The sequence below is a fragment of the Adelges cooleyi genome, unplaced genomic scaffold (genome assembly GCF_023614345.1).
Source record: "Adelges cooleyi isolate 19-005CV unplaced genomic scaffold, UGA_ACOO_1.1 ACOO_flye_CR_arks_rails_tigmint_CR_PRNA_108, whole genome shotgun sequence".
Lineage (NCBI taxonomy): Eukaryota > Metazoa > Arthropoda > Insecta > Hemiptera > Adelgidae > Adelges > Adelges cooleyi.
The window spans coordinates 13,062,136-13,087,203 of NW_026095761.1; the positions used below are offsets into that span (position 1 = coordinate 13,062,136).

The 25,068-nt window shown below is 28.7% G+C and overlaps 2 protein-coding genes across 4 annotated transcripts; one reads left to right on the plus strand and one right to left on the minus strand.

Moving 5' to 3' along the window:
* The first annotated feature begins 1,867 nt into the window (after positions 1-1,867).
* Positions 1,868-17,467, plus strand: LOC126843806 (EF-hand domain-containing protein 1-like). 2 transcript variants are annotated; one of them, XM_050581612.1, is made up of 11 exons: positions 1,868-1,918; positions 10,387-10,545; positions 11,028-11,164; positions 11,346-11,562; positions 11,666-11,785; positions 11,843-12,030; positions 15,923-16,101; positions 16,258-16,327; positions 16,451-16,574; positions 16,684-17,029; positions 17,134-17,467. In XM_050581612.1, exons 2-11 carry the CDS (start codon positions 10,498-10,500, stop codon positions 17,334-17,336), a joined length of 1,632 nt encoding a protein of 543 aa, XP_050437569.1. In that variant the 5' UTR covers positions 1,868-1,918; positions 10,387-10,497; the 3' UTR covers positions 17,337-17,467. The 2 variants fall into 2 exon arrangements, with proteins under 2 accessions (XP_050437569.1, XP_050437560.1); XM_050581603.1 differs by having other exon boundaries at positions 11,666-12,030.
* On the minus strand, positions 7,796-23,360 carry LOC126843796 (tubulin-specific chaperone D). 2 transcript variants are annotated; one of them, XM_050581589.1, is made up of 18 exons: positions 23,168-23,360; positions 21,738-22,129; positions 21,495-21,670; positions 21,284-21,422; positions 21,015-21,213; positions 20,708-20,927; positions 20,484-20,632; positions 20,175-20,404; positions 19,858-20,103; positions 19,450-19,780; positions 18,989-19,351; positions 18,772-18,905; positions 18,550-18,701; positions 18,280-18,475; positions 17,898-18,212; positions 17,633-17,839; positions 13,648-13,717; positions 7,796-8,165 (listed from the first exon to the last, which is right to left on the minus strand). In XM_050581589.1, the coding sequence occupies exons 2-18, from the start codon at positions 22,104-22,106 to the stop codon at positions 8,080-8,082; spliced, it is 3,582 nt and encodes a 1,193-aa protein (XP_050437546.1). In that variant the 5' UTR covers positions 22,107-22,129; positions 23,168-23,360; the 3' UTR covers positions 7,796-8,079. The 2 variants fall into 2 exon arrangements, with proteins under 2 accessions (XP_050437546.1, XP_050437538.1); XM_050581581.1 differs by lacking the exon at positions 7,796-8,165 and adding an exon at positions 12,790-13,010.
* Positions 23,361-25,068: the final 1,708 nt, after the last annotated feature.

Genomic DNA, 25,068 nt, shown 5'->3' on the forward strand with positions numbered 1-25,068 from the left:
AAAATAACTAAAGTAGATTAAAAAATTAATCTAAAAATAACGTTTTTATGCGCCTTTAAAAGTATAAAATAACCCTCCGGAGGTCTTGATAACCAAATAGGACAGATGAACTAGAAAAACGTGGGGCGCATCTTTACTACTTCACACGTCTGAGTATATAATAACATTCTCTTCTCATTAATAACTCATAATTCATGCACAATCATCTTTTCTCTTCTAAATAAAATAATACTTAATGACATGTCATGTAAAATTGAGCACCACATTACTTTAAATGTTAAGCAAGTAGGTAGTTAAAAAAAAATTGAAGCAACCTACATAAAACAAACTTTGGAGAGAATAGCAATTAAGTCTTTTCAATTTGCAATGAAATTTAAGGCAAGTGGCACGGAAATCCATCAAATTTCATTCCCAAAAAAAAGTCATACTATCACTTTCTGATCCGTTCGGTTAGAGAGACAGCATTATTAGAGACAACTTAATGCATTAGCATGAAAGCTTAGGTTTTAATATCTAAGTAGAAAGATGCGCCCCACGTTTTTCTAGTCCATCTGTCCTATTTGGTTATCAAGACCTCCGGAGGGTTATTTTATACTTTTAAAGGCGCATTAAAACGTTATTTTTAGATTATTTTTTTAATCTACTTTAGTTATTCATAGTAATATTCAGTACTGATAATAATACATTTATTTTTAGTTTAATAGCACTGTAGCTACTCTGTATGATTTCTATTTAAATACAACATTAAAGTTTGATAACTATTTAATTATTTTTAGAAATAAAACATTTTTTAAGTGAAGTATTTGCTGCACCCTAAAAAGATATTATGTTATTATTATTTTATCTCATTGCATTACACTAATTCCAGTTTTTTCAGTTACAAAAAAAATATATTACAATAGATAGATTTTACTTTTATGTTGTTTAAGCTGTTCTTCATACGCAGCAATCACAGTTTAAACAAAATTTGACTATATTTATTAAGATAACTCTGTGAACGGATCTGAATTCAGGCCAGGGTACTTATTATGCAAGTTTTGTTTTCAATTAGTACAAATAAGTACAGCATAAATATTTCGTTGCCTAGTTAAACAAAATAACAGTACATGGATTTTTAGTTTTTTTTGACAAATCAAATCAATACTAAAAATACCAGACATTGGATATTTTTAATTGATTTATGATTAACCTTTAGATATGTTATTGTACTTTAAAACATTTCTTGCTATACCTGTTATAAGTAAGCATCACGGACACCCGCTTTTTAATTGGCTTACCTCTAGCATTTATTCTAAATTTAAACCATTTATTATTTACTCTAATCGGGAAGCAAGTAGAACCAGACACTCGCTTTTCAACTAACAACCTATCATGACATCCGTGTAATTTACACGTTTTTGTGACCAGGGTGAGAAAAAGGTTATACATTTTAAAAACATTTTACAATAACTTAATATGACAGAAGATATGCAATAAAAACAATAAATTATTTAATAAATAATTATCTTTTTCTAGAATATAAAACAACTTAAATTCAAATTAAGAGTTTATCTTCTACAGAACAATTATTTTTTCAAAACCATACAGTTAATATTATTATTATCATAATACTTATATTATCTTCAAGTAAAAACTAAATCAATAATACAATTTAAATTTCATATTCGACTGTGAATTTTTCTGATGATCCCAAGGCTTGGGTAAATTTTGAAATCGTTATAGAGAAATGAAAAATAAGTTAAACATTTTAAAAACGAGATTACAATTACTTACAATTGATTTAGACCGAGTTTTATATTATGGTAAGGGGGGGGGGGTCTAACTTCACACACGACTACCTAAGTACCTTTACTTTATTGGGCCAAATCACCGTGCATTTTAAATTGAAACTCTTTAATGAATTGTTACGACGAGCCCGGTGAGTGTAATATTATTTTATTAAAAACTAAGTGTCTGTCATTACTCAACTAATGTTTACAAGATTTTTTAAATTGTGTTTTTATCTATTAATTATACATAAATGTTTGTTATAGATTACTATTTCAGTGTTTTTTTTTAATTGGACATGTACAACATGCTCAAACTCTTAAATTTTTTTATAATATTTCGAATTATTATTATGAAATATATCAAACATTACTATTTTGAACTTCTAACTTCTGTTCTAACTTGTATTCTTTTTATACAACTAGATTGTTTTTTAATTATAATTTAAATGTAGTTTTAGTATGCAATGTGATCAAAATTGTATGTTATAGCCAGGACTCGGCAATAAAGCACATCAAATAATCAAAATAAAATCTTCATTATAAGCACATTAAAATGAGCAAAAAAAGCAAACTTAAAAATAGTGACCCTTCTGCTAACTCCAAAAATGAAACAAATATCCAGTCAGAAATTCAAATTTCTCCTTGTATTATAAAATTCTAGATATTTTTTCCCATGCTGATTATATTTTTTGAAATCTAATAAAATGTAGATAACAAAAACAAAACAAATATGAGTTGAAATTATATTTAGTTTTAGTTCTATTGGAAACACACACTGAAAAAAAATCAAAATTTTTTTTGCATAAAAAAAACCAGAAATCACTAATAACAAGCTTTTTTTTTAACCCATCGAAATAGCAAAAACGGCACTTTCAATTTTCATATACTATCTGCTACATTTTAAGTCAAACCAAAAAAATAATAAGAAAATGCTATAAGCTTCGAGCCCAATTAGGTTGTTAAAACAGTTGTTCTAATAATTTTTCAAAACAAAAAATATAATATCCAAAAACGCTTTAGAAACGTTGAGTAAACAATTTGACTGACAATTGTATTTGTGTTGCGTGCTGTCGTTTGAAAAGTAAAAAAACAAAATCATTAAAACGTAATTTAAGGAGAGAAAAATATGAACAATATTTGCCAAAAAAATTGTACTGTTTGAATAAGTAGGTCACCCTAGTTACATTAGTGACTAATGATAAATAAATATAAATGTAACGATGTTAATTTAGTTCGGTCCTAATTTTCGGTGTCTCAATAAATGCCGGGGGAAATGTTCTAATTGAGGCTTTAAACAGTAGTTAGGAGTTATAAATTCACAATCTTATTAAACAATGTCAATATACACTATATTTTCGATTAAGATAGTTGATTCGTACCATATTATTTAATCGTTTGGGTACAATTAATTTTTTGATATTAAAATACAAAAATCTACAGCTATTTAAAAATCGTTTTGATTTATCGAAATGACACACTGACATACACTGACGCCCCCGTGTTAACAAAAAATGATATACTATGCGATTTAAACAAGTGTTTTTATAAATAATAATTGATTCGCATTAATCTTATTATAGGCTTTCAATGGCTATAAATGTACAAACAAACCGTATAGTCAATTCATAAATAATTTCCAAATTTCAAACTGAGTACGGCACTCATCTTAAATAACGCGCTAACAAAAGGTAAGTGAATTTAGTAGTAAAATCTATATACGTTTAATTTATTTGTCGCTTTTTTGATAATCGGTGTTGAGTTTTTTTTTATTATGGGTGGTTCTTGTGCACATATCATTTAGGCTAACTAAGATGTGTTATCCAAATAAATCATTATTATAAAAAAAAAACAAATATTCTATTTAATGTCGTACACAATAAATTTACTACATAATACTCTTTTTTACACACATAAACGATTGTAATTTATAGCCCCAAACGTTATAATTGACAAGTCATCATTTTAAAACAATGTAGTCATTAAAACGGCTGTTTTGATTTTTTTTGTAAATGTAATAAAATAAAAAGCTAGTACAGCGGGGTTGGAGCATAGTGGGGACGGAAAGGTCACAGGTCTACAGATTTTATTATAACCGAAAGTGGTAAAATCACTTTTAATTAAACGCTTCGATGCGAATCTGTGGATAGAATGTTCAAACCAGTTATTTAGCCATTCAGCGGTTTAGAAGATATCGTGGGACCAGCAATAATGTACTTAAAATTTAATATTTTAGTCTTGTGCAGGGTGGACACGATAAGGGTTGATCGTCTGTCTAAAAAAATGTACTGTTATAGTTACCCATATATCGTAATTAACAATATAATAAAAATATTTTCATTACCTGTTGTCTGTTGATTCACTCACACATAGCAACCTAGAAACTGACTACGGCCAAAGTGTAAATTTACCCTATTTTTGGTGTTTTTCCCTAATAAAAAAAAAAAATGACTACATATTTTTGAGAAGATTTTATATGTTATAGTTCCATTTTAGATCTACCTTCGGTCTATTTTTCAGATCTAAATCTTTAAAATTTTGTTTGAAAAAGTGAAATAAAGAAAAAATTTCTATTCCTTCTAGGGGAAAGGATTTATGATATTTTTTTGGTTTGTTAATGTTTATCGATAGTACTATGTTTGAAGAACAATTCATAAAAAATTTAGAACATTTTCGACTATTTTTACAAAAGTTATAGAGCACCGTAATTTTAAGTTGAAAAATTTGTAAATTTTTTGGGTGTTTTTCTCGATTTTGATGGGGAAGGGGTGACTTTTTTAAGTTTTTGGCCCAATAACGTACCTTCCAGGTATGATTTCTGAGTTGCTACACGAATAAATCGGCTCAGCAGTTTACGAGTTATCGTGGGTCCAGACAAAAAAAAAATAAAAACACATCATTGTAAAAACAATACCTTCTTAGCTCCACACCGAAGCTAAAAAATAGTATAATACTTAAAATAGAAAAATTTGACTTCAGGAAAACTGCATTTACTTATTATGTTACGCAATTTATCAAACTACATTTTTTTTTTTCAGAAAAGCAGGAAAATGAAATTAATTTTTATTACATTATTTGAGATGCTTAGTGCAGTATGCATTCTTTGTGAAGTAACTAATGGTAAGTTATGAATTAGTTTATCTATTATAAAGTAATTAATATGCACATAAAAAATAAGCGCATATTTCTTTAGCGAAGTAAGGACGGACTCAGTTGAATTACTTGCACCATAAACAGTATTATAAAAACAGAATTTTTTTTTTATTTTCATTACCTCACTTTTTAATTGTTTTATTACATTTATCATACCATAACCTTTACATCTACTCAGTATTTGTTAAGAAGGTTAGTCAATTTTTTTACTGACTTAAGGTCAAAATTTCAATTTTTTTTTATCCTAATACAACATACTGTACTCTTTTAATTCATAACTTTGTTTTTAATTTTTTTTTTGTGATGTACAAAAAACTTTAAAGTGCCATACTTTAATTAATATGCACATAAAAAATAAGCGCATATTTCTTTAGCGAAGTAAGGACGGACTCAGTTGAATTACTTGCACCATAAACAGTATTATAAAAACAGAATTTTTTTTTTATTTTCATTACCTCACTTTTTAATTGTTTTATTACATTTATCATACCATAACCTTTACATCTACTCAGTATTTGTTAAGAAGGTTAGTCAATTTTATTTTTTTATAAAGCATTTGAATCAACTAAAACATTTTGATTTCGTTAATAATAATGTAAAAAATGTAACGGTTCAATTAGTCGTATTATTGTTTAATAAAACATATCGAAAAAAGTGGTTTTATAGTGCAAATAATTTGTTATAAAAAACATTGTTTTATAATAATATTATTCCATCTATGGTTTTCTCAAACCCATTTTATGTTTTTAGAAGAAAAAGATTGTTATTAAAATGAAAAAAATAATTTATATATTATATAAATATAATTTATTAAAAATGAATATTTTATAATAAATAAGTGGGTATTATTGTAACATCATTCTCACATAATGTGGTTGATTTATTAATTTCTTTATAAAACAATATACTACTCATTGCATCGATAAAGAAAATGTATTATAATATAACTTTAATATGTGTTTGTTTTAGTTCCACTCTATAGACTGGCAGTTACGTGAGCTACGACCATGTGTGTGCACAAATGGATTCGTGTATTACGGTTTACAAAATATTAACAGAAAATAATTACAATTGATAATAAAATGTAATATTAATTTCTGTAAAACTACCTACAACACAATAAATGATTTAAAATAAAAATAAATTGCGTTCATACAAATGTCAAATAACATTATATAAATATCTAATATTACATATTAGTTAACGGTAAGCACTATTACCTACACCAATGAAATATATAGATCCAAGGTCGAAAAACATCTGTTGAAAAAACACCATAACTGAATCGCTTCATATGCAAAAACGGCCTTGATCCTGAACTTTAAACTTTTGGAAAAAAGAAAAAAAAATTTTTTTGTTAAGTCCTCATAATATGTTTAGTGATAAAAAATCATTTTTTATAAAAATTACATTTTTTTTTTTTTTAATGTTAAATTTTGCTATTTATTTGGTATACTTGTTTTGTAATTTTGCAACAGTTTGCAAACTGAATTTCGAGTAGTTAAACCCATAATAGTCTTCCAAAACCACATTTAAAGTGTTCAGGTTTTTTTGCAGCTCTTAAAATATAAAATTGTGCCTAAAAAAACAGAAACTCCAAGTAGTTTTGACCCATCTAAGTACATCTGCATACGATTCCGGATCTAATGTTTTTTTTTAATTTCCAATTTATATTTTATTTAACTACATTTTTTTACTATTTCAAATATCCTGTTTTTTTTTTTTTAATAAACATATACTTGAATTTTGAATTTAAATTTTATACTTTAATAATGTTTTTATTCGAATATTATTTTAATTTTTATTTTAATCAACTTTTTTTGGATACAATTACATTCAGATTTAATAATTGCATTGACTCAACTTTTTGCTAACTTCTTCTGTGCTGATTTATACTGTACTTGGTCTGAACTGTGCTTGGTTTTTGTTATTTGCGGCACTTTATAGCTATTACTACAGCCAGAAAGTTCATGCATTTCCATGTTATTTTTCTGAAATGGTCTAAAAAATAGCTACCTGGGTCATTCAATGCAAAATCACCTAATGATTACCTTAAGTTCACGATCACGTTACATAATGACTAATTATGATATTGTATAGGAACTTTCACTAAACAATTTTAATTAAGTGTTCTTTTTCATAATATACTTGAACAATTTTTTTTTAAATACTTAAGTACTTAAAAAATGAAAAACAAATTCAAAATTGTATGGATTTCATTCAATTTTTTTACTGACTTAAGGTCAAAATTTCAACTTTTTTTTATCCTAATACATCATACTGTACTCTTTTAATTCATAACTTTGTTTTTAATTTTTTTTTTGTGATGTACAAAAAACTTTAAAGTATGGCATTTTACTAAAAAGTGATATACTTAAGAACCTATAACTTTTTATCCCTACACTGACTACGGTCAAGTAAAGGAACCGCCAACACTTACTTTTCAATCTCATTTCGTCTTGTACGATGGCAAATGTCTGTCGTTCAATGGTTACACAAAACAATCAAACCCCGAATCGCCATTGGACAGTTGTGCTCTTGCGATCAGTTCACCAAAGAGTTTTTGACCAGCCAGGGTATTGTAGTGACCCCGGACGAACCCGTGCCCGAAGACCCTTACACCGTTAAAAGAAGCCAACAGTTACAACTAGAAATGAAAGCCAAAAAGCCTTACTTTTTTAGTAGTTTTTTTTCTACATTTCATTATTATTGAAAGTTAATAATTCAAACGACAATTTAAAAATTAAATTTTTTACTACTCAGTATTATCAGTAAACCTAAAAAAATGTGTTTGCATTTGAAAACAAAGTTGATAGTTTTATTCCGTATAATGGGTTAAAATAAAAATTTTCTAAGTAATGACAAATATACTATAATAATATGTACCTACAAGTAAAAGAACATTTCTTTTTCAAATGATTAATATTTTTCCAGAAAATTAGTGTCTTACAACACCCTGTGTACAAAAATAATAGATGCTTACTTTGGATTTAATTTTGTAAATATTACAGACATTTATTTAGATGCTCACGACAGGGGCGTATTTATGGGGGTGGCTGAGGGGACTCCATTTTATTATTAATTGTAATTTTTTTCTGTTAATAATTTGGAAACTGTAGCATTACTACGGAATCTATTTGTGCACACACATGGTCGTAGCTCACGGGACTGGCAGAAGTGACTTAGATCGTCCAGTATGGACTATGGTTTTTGGTATCGGATTGCCTGCCGGTCCAACCACTGAACCTAAAACAAAAACATATTATTGTTGTATAATAAATCTTTATCGAAAACAATGTGTAATATATTTTTTTGTAAAGAAATGAATAAACCACTTTATGGAAAAATGATGTTACAATAATACCCACATATTGAAAGTAAAATATTTATTTTTAATAATTACATTTTTTTTCTTCTAAAAACATAAAACGGGTTTGAGAAAACCATAAATGGAATAATATTACAATAAAACAATGTTTTTCATAACAAATTATTCGCACATAAAAACCATTTTTTGTAATATGTTTTATTATAATGACACAACTAATTGAAACGTTACAATTATTTTACATTATTATTAACGAAGTCAAAATGTTTTGGTCGATTCAAATGCTTTATAAAGAAAACAAAAAAAAAATAGCTTTATCCTCTTAACAACAACTGAGTTCATGTAGAGTAGATTGAAAGGTTCTCATATGATAAATGAAAAAAAAGTGACTAGTGAGGTAATGAAAATAAAAAAAAATCCCATTTTTATAAAATTATTTATGTTGCAACTTGCAAAAAATTCAACTGAGTAAGGACTACTTCACAAAAGAAATATGCGCTTATTGTGTATGTGTATATTAAATATTTTGTAATAGATAAACTATTTCATAATTTACCTGCAAGGATGGATGTTGCATAAAGTATCAAAAATAATGTAATATTGAAAAAATTCATTTTTCTGCTTTTCTAAAAAAAAAAAAAATCCAGTTTGACAAATTGTGTAACATAATAAGTAAATGCAATTTTCCTGAATTCGGGTTTTTCTATTTTAAGTATTACACTTTTTTTAAATATTGTTAAAATATATTTAGAAGTAGTATTCATTTTTGTAAACGATTTTTTTTTATACTATTATAAAATATTAGAAACGCGAAATCACAGAAGAGATTATGTGGAATTCAAAACTATTTTAGAGTTCAAATTGGAAAAAATTGGGAGCTTGGATTGATGAAAATGCCAAGGGTCTATTTACGCCTAATTTTACCACAGTCGCGAGGCCCCTAAATTTTACCTTTTTCTTTGTTAGACTTTGGGCTTCCAATATTGGGTAAAAAAAACTATTTATTTTATTACATTTACAAAAAAAAATAGTCGTTTTAATAAGTACGTTGTTTTAAAATGATGACTGGCCAATTATAACGTATGGGGCTCGTGAAAGTGTATCGTTTAAGTGTATTTTGTAATAAATGTACTTTGTACGACATTAAATAGAATATTGTTTTTTTTTTTTATAATAATGATTTATTTGGAAAAAAACATCTTAGTTAGCCTAAATAATATGTGCACAAGATAATAAAAATAAAACTGAAAACCGATTATCAAAAAAGCGACAAATAAATTAAACGTATATAGATTTTACTACTTGATTCACTTACCTTTTATAAATGTATTGTTAAAGATGAGTGTCGTATTCAGTTTGAATTTTTGAAACCAATTATGAATTTCCTCTATCGTGTGTTTGTATATTTATACTCATTAAAAGTCTGTGAATTTATGTAAATAAATTATTAGTTATCAAACACTTGTTTAAATCGCATACTATATCATTTTTGTTAACACGGGGGCGTCAATCTACGTCATTGTGTCATTTCGATAAATCAAAATTATTTTTAAATTATTTTTGAAATAGCTATAGATTTTTGTATTTTAATATAAAACATTTTATTGGACCCATACGATTAAATAACATGATACCAATTCTAATAATCTTGTTAATCATACTCAATTAATAATTAATGCAAAAAGCACTTGGAGTTGAGTAAATCTAGAACTGAATTTTTGGAAATTTCTTACTTGAATAATAACTACTTTTCAGATAAAGTCGAATTCTATAATATGTAATATTTTATAAAATTGTACTATTGAATACATTTTTTTTTTTTAACAGCAATTACATAAAATGAAAGTTACTTGAATAATTTATTATATGAATAACATTTTATTTGAAATATTACGCACAAACTTTTCCATAAAAAAAACACTTCTAACGGAATACGGGATTATAAAGGGAAAATTTGCTAGAAAATAAACTAGTATTAAATGTTAAATTGGTATTCAACATCCTTGCTCGAAAAAACCTCATTATATGGCACCTTTAAAATTGTTATTGAAATAGCACCTATGGTTATAAACACAGTAAAAATTATTCTACCAAGTTCTATAAAAATGTCAATGCTATAACAATTGCATGACTTCTTAGACTGGTTACGCCTCTGCTTCTTTTATGCTCCTAGTAACGGGAGCTATATCGATCAAATGAAAATGTTAATGAACAGTATAGGTTCAGTCATTGCAGGAATACAAACAGACAATGGACGGTTTGCCGTTTATACCGGGATTTCGTTTCAACGACATCACTGTAAGTATTTATGCGATTATAATAAATTATTTAATAAAATGCTTTACGGTTAATATTATATAAAAACAGAATCATCCAAACATTTCCATGACTACATGTAGATAATCTAAATATTGTTTAATATTCAGTAAAATAGGAATAGTATTACCGCATGTAAAACATTTTGTAGCTACCTTGAATATTATATAAATTATAATTTGAAAATATTCTATAAAGTTTTCCATTTTTTAAAATATGCCCAATAGAACTTTATTCTGTGTCGACTCAAATATCTTACAAATAATTTCATACAACTTTCGCCACTTCTGAAATATGTTTATACCTAACACGTTTAATGTCATGTTTAAAATAGTTGCAATCGATTTATTGTTACTTATATATAATATAATTAACAAGATTACTTTTGTTTCATGTATATATAATTACAAATACATAAAGCAACTTAAACTTTAACTTGTGTTATTACTATATGTTTTTATTAGAAAAGAAATTATCACTTAAGCGCCCAATTCAAGTGGAAAAACGGATATGCCATTCCTAAAGAAAAATGCATTGGCATCGGCAGAGGTTTACTCGATGTAGATTCTGTTCAACATACGAGGACATTGGGATCCACCGGGTCCATAATTTAAAATAAAAATAATTCTAATTTATTGGCAAAGCGATAGCTTTTTAATATATGGTTTTTTTTTATAATTCTAGAATCATTCAATATGTAATATCACTTTGAAATTTGAATTTTATGCATTCACAATCTTATTTTCTAAATGTATATAAAACATATTTGATATTATTTTTAGCTATGACCCTACACTGACTTACGGTCAAGTAAAGCAACCGCCGAAACCTACTTTTCAATCCCATTTCGTCTTGTACGATGGCAAATGTCTGTCGTTCAATGGTTACACAAAACAATCAAACCCCGAATCGCCATTGGACAGTTACAGAGTGCGTCGTGTAAAAATCACTTATTATTTAGTAGACGACACTATATCCGTCGTTGAACCCGTCGTAGAGGTAACACATTTTTTTTATCTTATCAAATAATCGACAAAGGTTAATTAGAATTTATTAGGCCCTATGCCATAAGTTATAATATTAATGCATTTTTCTTTTTTAGAACGCAGGTTATCCGCAAGGGTGTCTGTTGAAACGCGGTTCAATACCAAAACCAAGCCGGAAGAACAAGACTTGGCACTGGTCGGATTTCAACAACGGTGTAGAGCTGACATTTCACGGTGTTAGTTACAGATTGTGCTCTTGCGACCAGTTCACCAAAGAGTTTTTGACCAGCCAGGGTATTGTAATGACCCCGGACGAACCCGTGCCCGAAGACCCTTACACCGTTAAAAGAAGCCAACAGTTACAACAAGAAATGAAAGCCAAAGAGGCTGCGATGGCGACAAAGTTGACCGAATTTGCAAGTGACCAAGTCGAACACGGCAAGTTCAAACGGTTTTTGGAATACGACGGCAAAGTACTCAGGTGAGTAGGGTTCGAAGTACTGGGCCCAACCCAATAGAACCCAGTGGATTTTTATGAGTTGGGCCTAGTAATAAAACCCAATAAACAAAAAAATATGTGTTTGCATTTGAAAAACAAAGTTGATAGTTTTATTCCGTATAACGGGTGAATATAAACATTTTCTAAGTAATGATAAATATAGTATAATAATATGTGCCTGCAAGTATAAAAACAAGTATTTTTTTTAATTATTAATATTTTTCGAGAAAATGAGTGTCTTACAACACACTGTGTACAAAAATAATAGATGCATGCTTTGGATTTAATTTTGTAAATAGTGCAGACATTTATTTAGATGCTCACGACAGGGGCATATTTATGAGAGGGATGGCTAAGGGGGCTCCAGCCCCCCCCCCCCCCCCCGAAATTTTGTTAGTCTGCCTATGAGCCTATATGTTGTACATTTTAGAAGTCTAATATTGACTTTACAAAAAAAATTCAATTTTAATAAACAAATTACTTAACTTGTGAAATAAAAGTTACTTTAAACGTTTAAATCGCTCTATATCTCCAGCCTTCCACTTTATCAGTTATCACTTATCCCTAACGTTTTCTTACTAAAGGACAATCTGCTACTTTGACAAAAATGTGATCCGTAATAGTTATGGTGTTTTTAACAGATTTTTTTCGACTATATGGATCTAGATATTTTATTAGTGTAAAAATGTTTATTTATATATTAATATTTGACATTTGTATAAACGAAAATTAGTTTCATTTTAAATCATTTATTGTGTGATAGTTTTACAGAAATTAATATTAAATTTTTACTATCAATTGTAATTTTTTTCTGTTAATAATTTGGAAACTGTAGCATTACTACGGGTTTTATTTGTGCACACACATGGTCGTAGCTCACGCGGCTGGCTTAATTGCCCCAGATCGTCTAGAATTGATCACGGATTTTTTAACTGGATCGGCTGCCGGTCTATGCAGTGTACCTAAATTAAAAACATATTATTATTGTATAATAATTCTTTATCGAAAACAATGTGTAATATATATTTTTGTAAAGAAATTAATAAACCACTTTATGGAAAAATGATGTTACAATAATACCCACATATTGAAAGTAAAATATTTATTTTTAATAATTACATTTTTTTTCTTCTAAAAACATAAAACGGGTTTGACAAAACCATAAATGAAATAATATTACAATAAAACAATGTTTTTCATAACAAATTATTTGCACATAAAAACCATTTTTTGTAATATGTTTTATTATAATGACACAACTAATTGAAACGTTACAATTATTTTACATTATTATTAACGAAGTCAAAATGTTTTGGTCGATTCAAATGCTTTATAAAGAAAACAAAAAAAAATAGCTTTATCCTCTTAACAACAACTGAGTACATGTAGAGTAGATGGAAAGGTTCTCATATGATAAATGAAAAAAAAGTGACTAGTGAGGTAATGAAAATAAAAAAAAATCCCATTTTTATAAAATAATTTATGTTGCAACTTGCAAAAAATTCAACTGAGTAAGGACTACTTCACAAAAGAAATATGCGCTTATTGTGTATGTGTATATTAAATATTTTGTAATAAATAAACTATTTCATAACTTACCTGCAAGGATGGATGTTGCATAAAGTATCAAAAATAATGTAATATTGAAAAAATTCATTTTTCTGCTTTTCTAAAAAAAAAAAAAATCCAGTTTGACAAATTGTGTAACATAATAAGTAAATGCAATTTTCCTGAATTCGGGTTTTTCTATTTTAAGTATTACACTTTTTTTAAATATTGTTAAAATATATTTAGAAGTAGTATTCATTTTTGTAAACGATTTTTTTTTTATACTATTATAAAATATTAGAAACGCGAAATCACAGAAGAGATTATGTGGAATTCAAAACTATTTTAGAGTTCAAATTGGAAAAAATTGGGAGCTTGGATTGATGAAAATGCCAAGGGTCTATTTACGCCTAATTTAACCACAGTCGCGAGGCCCCTAAATTTTACCTTTTTCTTTGTTAGACTTTGGGCTTCCAATATTGGGTAAAAAAAACTATTTATTTTATTACATTTACAAAAAAAAAAATAGTCGTTTTAATAAGTACGTTGTTTTAAAATGATGACTGGCCAATTATAACGTATGGGGCTCGTAAAAGTTAATCGTTCAAGTGTATTTTGTAATAAATGTACTTTGTACGACATTAAATAGAATATTGTTTCTTTTTTTTATAATAATGATTTATTCGGAAAAAAAACATCTTAGTTAGCCTAAATAATATGAGCACAAGGTAATAAAAATTAAACTGAAAACTGATTATCAAAAAAGCGACAAATAAATTAAACGTATATAGATTTTACTACTTGATTCACTTACCTTTTATAAATGTATTGTTAAAGATGAGTGTCGTATTCAGTTTGAATTTTTGAAACCAATTATGAATTTCCTCTATTGTGTGTTTGTATATTTATACTCATTAAAAGTCTTTGTGAATTTATGTAAATCAATTATTAGTTATCAAACACTTGTTTTAATCGCATAGTATATCATTTTTGTTAACACAGGGGCGTCAATGTACGTTATTGTCATTTCGATAAATCAAAATTATTTTTAAATAGCTGTAGATTTTTATATTTTATTATAAAACAATTATTGGACCCTGCGATTATAAAACATGATACGAATTCTAATAAAATCAAATATCCTAATGGAAAATATAGTGTATATTGACATTGTTTAATAATATTGTGAATTGTTAACTCCCAACTACTGTTTAAAGCCTTAGTTAGAACATTTTCCCCAGCATTTATTGAGATACCGAACATTAGGCAAATAAATTAACATTATTACATTTATATGACTAATGTACCTACCTATTCAAACAATACAATTTTTTTGGCAAATATTGTTTATACTTTTCTCTTTAAATTACGTTTTAATGATTTTGTTTTTTACTTTTCAAATGACAACACACAACACATAAATAAAAATGTCAGTCAAATTGTTTACTCAACGTTTCTAAAGCGTTTTGAAAATGTGTTTTTTAAACAATTATAAAAAAAAGTTTAATGCACTCAATATTTCATATAAAAAAAAATAACGCTCAAAGTATAATCGTTTGGCTTAAAAGGTGAATTTGTTGGTATTTTGATCACATTGCATAATAAAACTACATTTAAATGCCAAAAAGACTTCCTTAGAAAAGAAAAAGTTTATCTACAGATTTTTCAAAAATTGTAAATACATCAATTTTACTAGATTTACCTTAAGTAATAATTAACAAAATAAGTCCAAAAACTAAAGAACCTGTGTTTGTGCAAGGGTTCGTTTTTTTTACCAAAAAGCTTGACCAAATTTCAACTAGGTACTTAAAATGGCCCGATTTCGATTCTGTAATAAGATAAGACTTCATTGGCTACTCTACTAAATTATGTCGGAAACGATTTTTTGCTTTTTTTATGTAAAAATAGAGTTAATTAATATTTAAACATTTTCATATTTCATTTATTTAATTACAAGAAACTGGTTTTTTATTTAAAAGAAAATCGGTTTTCTACATAACCTAGTAAATAAATAGTCGAACAACTCGAATCTTTTTACAAAATTAAAATCTGATAGATCTAAGTAGGTAGGCGTAATTTCTAAAAGGCTTTTAGGTTTAAAATAAACCAAATTGGCTTATGCTCGTAGGAAAAAATACATTAACTAAAAATAACACCTTGAAGCTTATACAAATTAACCGGAAAATTAAACGATATGGTCGAAAATCATTAAAACCATTTTTTTTTATCTCCTATGCAAAACTCCTTAAAAACAGACTGAATACAATCCCCTTATTACAATAATTATTATTAGTCAACGTTAATAGTTTCTGACTTCTGTGAATAGATTTTATGCGGCCTGGGACGACAACGGATCCGAACCAGCGGAAAGGAAGTTTTTCGTTTTTATGTACTTCTTAGCTAACGACCAAGTGAAGATCTACGAATCAAATAACAAGTGCAACGATTCGTTTCCGCTGTTTTTGGGCGAAACTAAACTGCGAAAAAATTGGAAAAGTTTTTCTTGTGAGTTCATGGATAATTCAATATATAATTTATATTACTTACCAAATTAACCAATTACTTAAGCTTTTCGGATTTAAAGAGTGTACATAATTTTAGTAATATTAAACAATACAGTTGTAAAGATGTACAAACGGTTTATTTCGTTTTACTTTTCAGCCGATTTACTCGATTATTATCAACCGAAAGATTTCATAATTGGCAGCTATATTTCCGTGATGGGACGAAGGTAGGTAAACTCGGTAGTCAAAATAATTATCTTAAAAAAAAAATTAGAGCCACATCCCATGTCCAAACGGTAATATTGTGTGTAATTTTTATTTTTTTACAAATACATTTGTTTAATTTATAGATTTATGCTCTACGATTGCGATCCGTTCACTCGAGATTATTACAATCATAAGTTGGGCATCGTTCAACCTGATCCCATTCGAGTGGTGGAGCCCAAAGACAACCATTTGACTCATGAGGAAAAAGTTAGCAGCATTATTAAATTATTCAATTACAACAAAGTACAATATGTTATTTTGTTTATAAGTAATATGATTAACATTTTTTTGTTTTTTGGCATTAACATTTCCATAGGCGATACCGCCTTACACGGGCATTGGAGACCCAGACGACACGATGCAAAACTGCTTGTCGCTTACACCGAAACCGCCAAAGAAAGTAGACTTTGTCAGATATGTGTTGAACGCCGGCAAGAAGTTGCGATATAAACTCAAGATGTCATCAGTCCGCGAGGAAGACCGTCACAGAGATTTCATCATGACATTCTGTCTCGGTAACAGTCAAATGGCCATTCAAGAAATGGGCAACAAAAACAGCGGGTTCATCAGAGGGAAATTTATGGCCGGTGTACAGCTCCGCAAACCTCATGTGAACGTAGACGACAATCAGCAGTATTACGGACCAAATGATTTTGCTATCGGTTAGTTACATATGACTATAATAGTGTTATGTACATGAATAAAATATTTTTTATTAACATACGCCTCTGTTGTAACTTTGTTTTTCTTTGTAACACTACATAAGGAGCTGAAATAAACGTTAGAGGATTTACGTTCATTATCGCCGGCTTGGATTTGTGGACATACAACTACATGAAAGACAACAGCTACATGTTCAACCCAGAAGTCATACATGGTGCTAAAGAGTATTTAGAACGAGAAGGCATATTGAAAGAACAAATGATGATTACAGGAACCAACGATAAACCCCGAGATGTTTTTTGTTGACAAACAATTTAGTAGATTAATAAATAACATGATAACAAATTAGAATGTAAATAATTTGTTTTATTTAAAATTTAACAAAATTAAAAAAATAGAGTGTAAATACACGTGGACTACAAAAATCAAATTAATTAATTAATAAAGGGTTCATCACAGATGTTAGTAAAATTAGTAAATCGTTTATAGCTTAACATAATTAAAAATCTTACTATAAGAGTTAACGGAAATTAGTTTTTTGGAATTACTCTTGGAATGGGTACGTTCAGCAGACCACAAAATTTATTTCGTACTGCCCTCACTTTATCAACGCTGGATTCTTGCCAATCGAATTCTTCAAGTAGTTCGGTGGCTTCATTGACATTCTCATCTGGTACTCCGAATATATCGGAATAGACAATTAGAACTTCCACAAGCCGAGCTGCCACAACTTTACGCAACCAAGCGAATCGATGAGCCAAAAATATAGACAACTGGGTCATTGAACGCATTCCAACTTGTCCAGGAACCTGTGCAAAGAAGCTAACGTGTACATTCTGAAAATTAAAAGTTAAATGCCAGCTATACCTGTACTAAATGGCAAAGTAGTTCAACACACGATGTAAGTTTGCTCGATCCTTTAGTAGAAACAGCTTCTTTTTTTATGAGTGTCAAAACATTAGCAGCAAACTCTGATTCGTCTCGTTCAAACTGATTTTTAAAAGCGCCCGCAGTAGCCAACCTCTCAATAGACATCAACACACATTGATGAATACGTTCATCTGCATCGACTTCGGCAACTTTACCACTCCAAACGGCTATTATATCATTGCATAACATTTCAAATTCATCGTCCGGAACGAATTTCATGTGTTCAGTGAAATGATGACAGGCTTCTTTCACCTAATGAAAACAAATTTATATATTAACTAGAAATTTATCAACATTTGCTGAATCGTGTAATACATACAAGGCTTTCAGAAACACCACCAATACAGACTAATAGTCCAACCAGTACGGAGTACTTATATTCGGGCATGCTAAGAAATTTCACCATAACAGAAAACGAGTCCGATTCGGTGAACCAATTGAACGAATCTTTTTTTTTAAACAATTTTTCCAATTCTTCTCGATGGGCAACATTGGGTACGACATTTTTTTTCCTTCTACGATACATTTGTTTTTTTTTTTTTATAACAGATATTTATTAACGAAAACAGTTATTATTAATCACACCAACCTGTGCAATAGATTTGTTATGACCATACAAGATAGACCTCTAATTTTGTCGATGCGGTCAACACCTTGTCTCACTAAGACGCACATAATTTGTCTGACAATATTCTTGTCGAGCAATTCGGGATGAATATCTGTCAAATTTGAAACTATAACCTGATGCAAACATAAATATTAATATATTACATGTAGTTCACTATTTAGTTTTATTCACACAAAAACATACTTCTAAGCTATTTATGGCAGCCTCTCTAACCCATACTCCAATATCTCCTCTGTGGTCCATTGTGTATTCTAACGCACAGCTCAATAAACAATGTAAAATTAAGTTAGAATGTTCAACACAATTGTCAACATAACCTGAATAGTAGAAAAATACAAATTATGTATAAACATTATTGTTTAACGTTTACAAAGGAAAATATTTAATCATCTAAACATACAAGGTGTTGAGCTTAATTCAGTCCAAATCTTTGTAATGGCCATCACAGCGTCTCGCCTGGACTCGGCCCACTTTATTGTTGGTCGTGTAATTTTCGCACAGTCTATAAGACCATTCAAAATGAGTAAAATGTGTTTGTTCAATATAGAAGACGGAAGCGATCCTAGTGCTAAGCTGTAACCAATGCGCTCCATCATATGATTTGAGGATAATTTATTCACATAAGTGTTTATTATACTATCAGTCTCGGGTGAAGTAGGGTCATAATAGTTGCTAAATAAAGGACCGATGGCTTGTACAGCTTTGTTTCGTAAATCTAACATTTCGTTTGATATACAATCTTCCAGCAAAATTCTCCATTCGTCTGGAAATTATATTTAAAAAAAAACAATTATTATTCAATAACTATAACATTGAATAGTGTTTTAAAGGATTACATTAATACCGTCAAAGATTACATACCTATAATTTTTTTATCATCGACTATAATTTTACTGATGGATATGAGTTTGATCAGGTGACAACAAGCCATTTTTACTAATTCACTGCTAATGCCTTTTAATTTCCCATGATTTTTTAAATTGAGTACAAGGTTTATTATTTTTTCTAATAATTCTTTGTTTAATTCTACATTAGGATCAAGAGTCTTTGATATTCCATCCAATACTTCACCAACCGCCATAACACTTCCATGTCGTTTATTAATATTGGATGTTTCGGTTAGTTTTAATAGTTCTGAGAAAACGTAATCTTTAGCTTTTGTTGGCTTTAATGTAACCAACCTGCCTAATGCCTAAAAATAGATTTGTTAAAATTATTATTATTATTATTATTACCTAATTTATATCATGAAATAAAATAAATAATTACCATAGCAGCTAATTCTCGAATTGAAGTATCCCAATGAACAATTTTTTTTTCCAGAAGGTGTTTTATCAGTAGTTCATCGTACTCTTTGTACTGAGCAATGTAGACACTTATTTCTAAATAAGCATGATTTCTCATACCGACTGCAAAATAATCGGCCGCAGTAACAATATCAATTCCATGAGGAAAAGTACCTTGACGACCCACGTTTTCTTGGAATGCTGCTGAAGCAGCTCTGCGACAAGTTAACTACAAAAAATAAAAACCATTTATTTAGAAATTGTTATTTTTTTTTTTTTCATTTTCCCCTTTCAAATTACTTCTCTGTCAAAACAAGCTACTGCTAAAAGTGCTCCAGCAATTTCTTCAACGTAAGGTTGAATGTCACTTGTGCTAAACGCTCTTGCAAATGACCAGCACACATAGCATGCAGCGTCACGGATATGAGATCCAACAGAAGTATATCCTTTCGGCTCATCATATACTAAGGCTTTCAAAATAGCAGGGACGACATGAGATAAGTTTTCACTGATCAACAACCCACGGCGACCTTTAATAAGAAAAAAAAACAAGTTTTGTAATTTCATTTTTTTCCAAAACTACGAAAGTCTTATATAGTTTTTACAAACCTAATTCAGCAAGAGCCAAACATCCTCCGTGCCATGCGTTATCGTTTTCGTCAGGACTCAGCATGCTTAAAACGGCATTAACCACTTCATTTCCGTACGTTTTTGATAGACGACCAGTTATACGTCCAATTCCTTTAGCTGCAGAGTACCTATAGGGTATTGTACAATCAAGTCATTGAGTAATTTATTCATATAAAATAAATCAACATAAACTCTTAAAATACCTAACAATAATATCGGTGTCTTTTAGTCCTTCAATCAATTCTTGAATAATGTCTTCTAGAACTGCAGGAATATCATCATAGTCATCCTCAACGTCATCTAAATTTTGTTTGATAATTACTTCAGATGATTTTGATTCTGCATTTAATAAGTTTTGCTCCAACGATCTAGTTCCTCGATCATAACGCCAAGCAGCAATTCTGACTTTCAATAATGTTAGTCCTTAGAAAGAAAGAGAAAAATCTATAGGTATTTTTTATGCACAAGAAAATAATAAGTAATAACATAACTAAATGCAATCAAACACACCTGCTCTTTGTACGATTTTCATATAATATTTTCTAGTCAATCTTAAGTTGTCAGATTTACATTTTGACTGTTTTAAACATTCAAAAATATCTTCGACATAATGTTGGGCATCCTCACGCCTAGCCGCCTTAAAGATAGCTGCAATGGTACTCATGGCACCTAATCTCTCCCAACGGGTTGCATTTTGATCAGTTATTTTCTGCAATCAAATTTTTGAAAACTTCATAATAAAATTGTAATAATTATGACATATTATACTGAATTCCTACTTGTTTGGCCCATTTCAAGAAATCAGGTAAATGGGTTTCTTTAACATCAGATCTTATAAATAATCGAGTAGCAAGAACAGTAGCGGTATCCCTACACGCGTCACCAGAACATAAGTACTTCATTATAATATCAACCAATCTACAATGAATAAAATGACACATCACACATTGAACAAATGAATAAATGTTGATGTTGTAGTATTATTAAAACCTTTGCAGTGTAGTTTTATTTTCTGGGTGTAATGTACCATCCAGCTTCCTCATATCGAAAGGTATTATAACGATAATAGAAAGCCATAACAATAAACAATAACGAGTTTCCCAAGAATTGTAATCGGATTCGTCTTGTTCTTCTAACATTTTCAATACTTTTTCTAAATCGGATACCTACATAGAAACAAATGTTAAATTAGTATTTTATTCAAATACATTACAATTTAAAATGTATACATACTTCATGAGGTAAGTTTCGTAAAATAACTTTGTATCCTCTCACACTGACAACCAGAAAGAGATATTGGAATGTCTTATGTTTAAGTAGAGTAGGTTTTGAATCATCTCTTACGATGGCCAAAATTTTGTCAAGTATTTCACACAAATAAGGATCAATCAAATGTGGTTGTTCTATATACTGTGTAAGAATGTACTTAAGCGTCTCGTAAGCTTTTTCACTTTGACTTTCATTTGAATAAATTTCTGGGAGTTGGTCAATCAGTCCAAGAACTTGTTTCCATTCTGAGAATAGTACTAAACAACAGCCTAGTCCTACGCCTTCACTAGTATCTTCTAGCGAATCTGACACACTGTCACATGGCATAACCATTCTGGAAAATTGTGTTCGTAAATCTGAAATAAGTTATGGCATATTTATAATCCAAACAAACAATTATAAGTATGAATAAAGATTAAAAATTCACTTTCATCTTTTTCTACCATTAAAAAACTACTATTTTAAACATATTTTATCTAGCGTCTGAATAGCTAATCAATTACAATGTTCTTTATACAATACTTAGTAATGATTTTATTAACCTTTTATTTTGTTAATATTAATATTATTTATTAAGTGTTCATTCTATAATTATTAGGTATAGATTATTTAAAATTTTAGTGAAGATACTACACATGTGTTGCAAAAGTGACATAAGTCAACAAATTTGTGTTTTTGAGCTATCACCATGGTGATGATCAGGCAAGCAATCCTTTGATCAAAATCTTATTTTGAAATTGTTTTATACTTTTTGACTCGAGTTACTCTTGAAAGATATGTGAAAAATAATATAAAAAAGCTAATCATTAAGTTGCAAATATAAATTTAATTATAATATACTACACTGACATTATTATTAATTAACACATTGGAGACGACTGCCGTGTTTAACGCGGTCTTTATTATTAACTATAGGAGACGGAAATATTATTATCAGGCAACAATGTTGAGCACAAATTATGTGTTTAGCGCTGCATGTAACAATGATATAAAAATATTATCGTGTCCAGTATATAAAAATACTGACCGCGTAGACACAGCACCCGTCCTCAATTTAGCAATGTCATAAAATTAGTTTAATCTCCAATGTGTTAATAGTAAATTATTATCTTCTCATTTAAACATTTTCAATAGATAATAACATATATTTTTGGGTTTTTTTATTACCAAATAGTTTAATTTGTTTACATTCAAATTATTTAAACTTTTAATCAGATTTACCTAGGTGGTAAATCTTTGGTACAAACTTCAAATATCAACATCAGTTATTAAAAGTATACAGCAGATTTGTTGGGTATGCTTAAATTACTATGTTAATCAAATAAAAATTTACATCTAACAATAAAACAGTAGTTAGTAATTAATTAAAATAAGTATAGTTTAACATTTTTTACCTTATAAACTTAATAACAAATTATTTCTCATTCGATTAGTTCATTCATTACAAATCGACTTAGTAAAAGAGTAATTTCTCGAAGAATCGAAAAGAAAATATATTAGTATAAGTATTACAAAAATATTATATAAATTTAACAGAACAAAAAAAACCATAGAGGAATTATTCAGAATTCATCAATGAACATGTTGTAAACAATCCATGGCCCACGCTTTTTACCTTATCACTACATAAAAATCGATATCACAATTCACAGAATATATCATTATCACTTTAAATGATAACATAAATTCAGGACTCCAGCTGTTTATTGATAGGACTCCTGTCTATTGATCCGGCTAAAGAACAGGTTAATTTAAATTTGTATTTATCCAGTATGAATATACAGATAATATATTATACTGTATATATATTTATGTACGGTTAATTTTAAATTATAGACATTTTATATACTATACTATGTGTTAAATGAGTGTCTTGGACCACATAACTACACAAACTATTATTTTGTGTATCATAATTATTGTATAATATATTTGGCTTCCTCTCAATTGGCCGATTCCAATGAACGGCTATTATTTTTTTCGTCCTTATAGGGGTTTATATTTTACTTCCCCTTTATAAAATCGAGTAAAACAGTAAATAGTGGTATTATCTTGAAACCACCTTTTTAGTATTTTTTTAGTCTGATGTTGTTGCGCCTTATTGATACTACCATCAAAATACTTTGAAAAAACTAAAAGAAAATTAAATGTGTGACTCAAAGGATTAAATTTAAAAATTAGTCCGAATTAGTTCCAAATTTGATAACGTTCAACTAAGAGTAGTCTGTCGAAATATTAAGTTCTGCTGCTCATGGCCGAATCCAGCACTCATTTTTGGGGAGGGTTTTATTTTAAGATAAAACTAGTAAATAATATTTAGGATTTTAATTAAATAGAACCATATCAGTTTTTAGGTATATATATATACCGCGTGGTCGAAAAATCTCAGGTGTATGAATGTATCTTAACGGGCCAATTTCTATCTCGGTTATCAACTCACTATTACGTTTTTTAGGTGCAGTTTTATTCGTTGGAATCTCTACTTTACAATGGTATATTTGGATTTTTGTTGTGACTATTTTAGCAGGTTGAAATAATAGATCTTTCCAGTAAACGATTACGGTGTCCTGTCGTTGTCGCCGACGCTGGTAATGACTATTATTTTTGTGTTTATACATATATATATATATATATAATAATTCGTTATTGTGGGTACAGATCCAAAAATGTAATGCAGTTTGAGTACACTATAAATTCTATTTGTATGTATATATATATAAATATATATAATATATAATATTTTTATTATCGACACGACTCGTGCTTTTATTCATGTACAGAGTTGAAACTTGAATCGATTCTATATATGAATGTAAACATTTAATTATTACCCAGTCATTATTGACTATATTTAAATATTGACAATATTTAAAAATATTTCCAAACCATTTTCATTAATATTTAGGTAATTAAGTTTTACATCTTTCATTTGATCAAGTTTGTTTTGATCAAGATTATTTTTATAATAAATAATTGTTTGAATAAAACGCATGTGCATACTGGACTAGCTACTATATACAGTATATTACACCCTTCTATCAACCACAATTACTCTGTCAAATAATTCAATCTATGCTAAATTAATATTAATAATGTAAAGCTAATTTTGTGTTCAAAGAGATCCTTTATTATATATAATATAATATAATATAATATAGGATCTCCTTGAACACAAAATTTGCAAACCTTTGCTGACTCTATGTGAGTTTTTAACTGCTGAAAACAATTCGTTTCTATGTTAACTTCTGCTTGTTGTTTGAATAACAAGACGTAGCAATTGTATATTAAAAGTCAA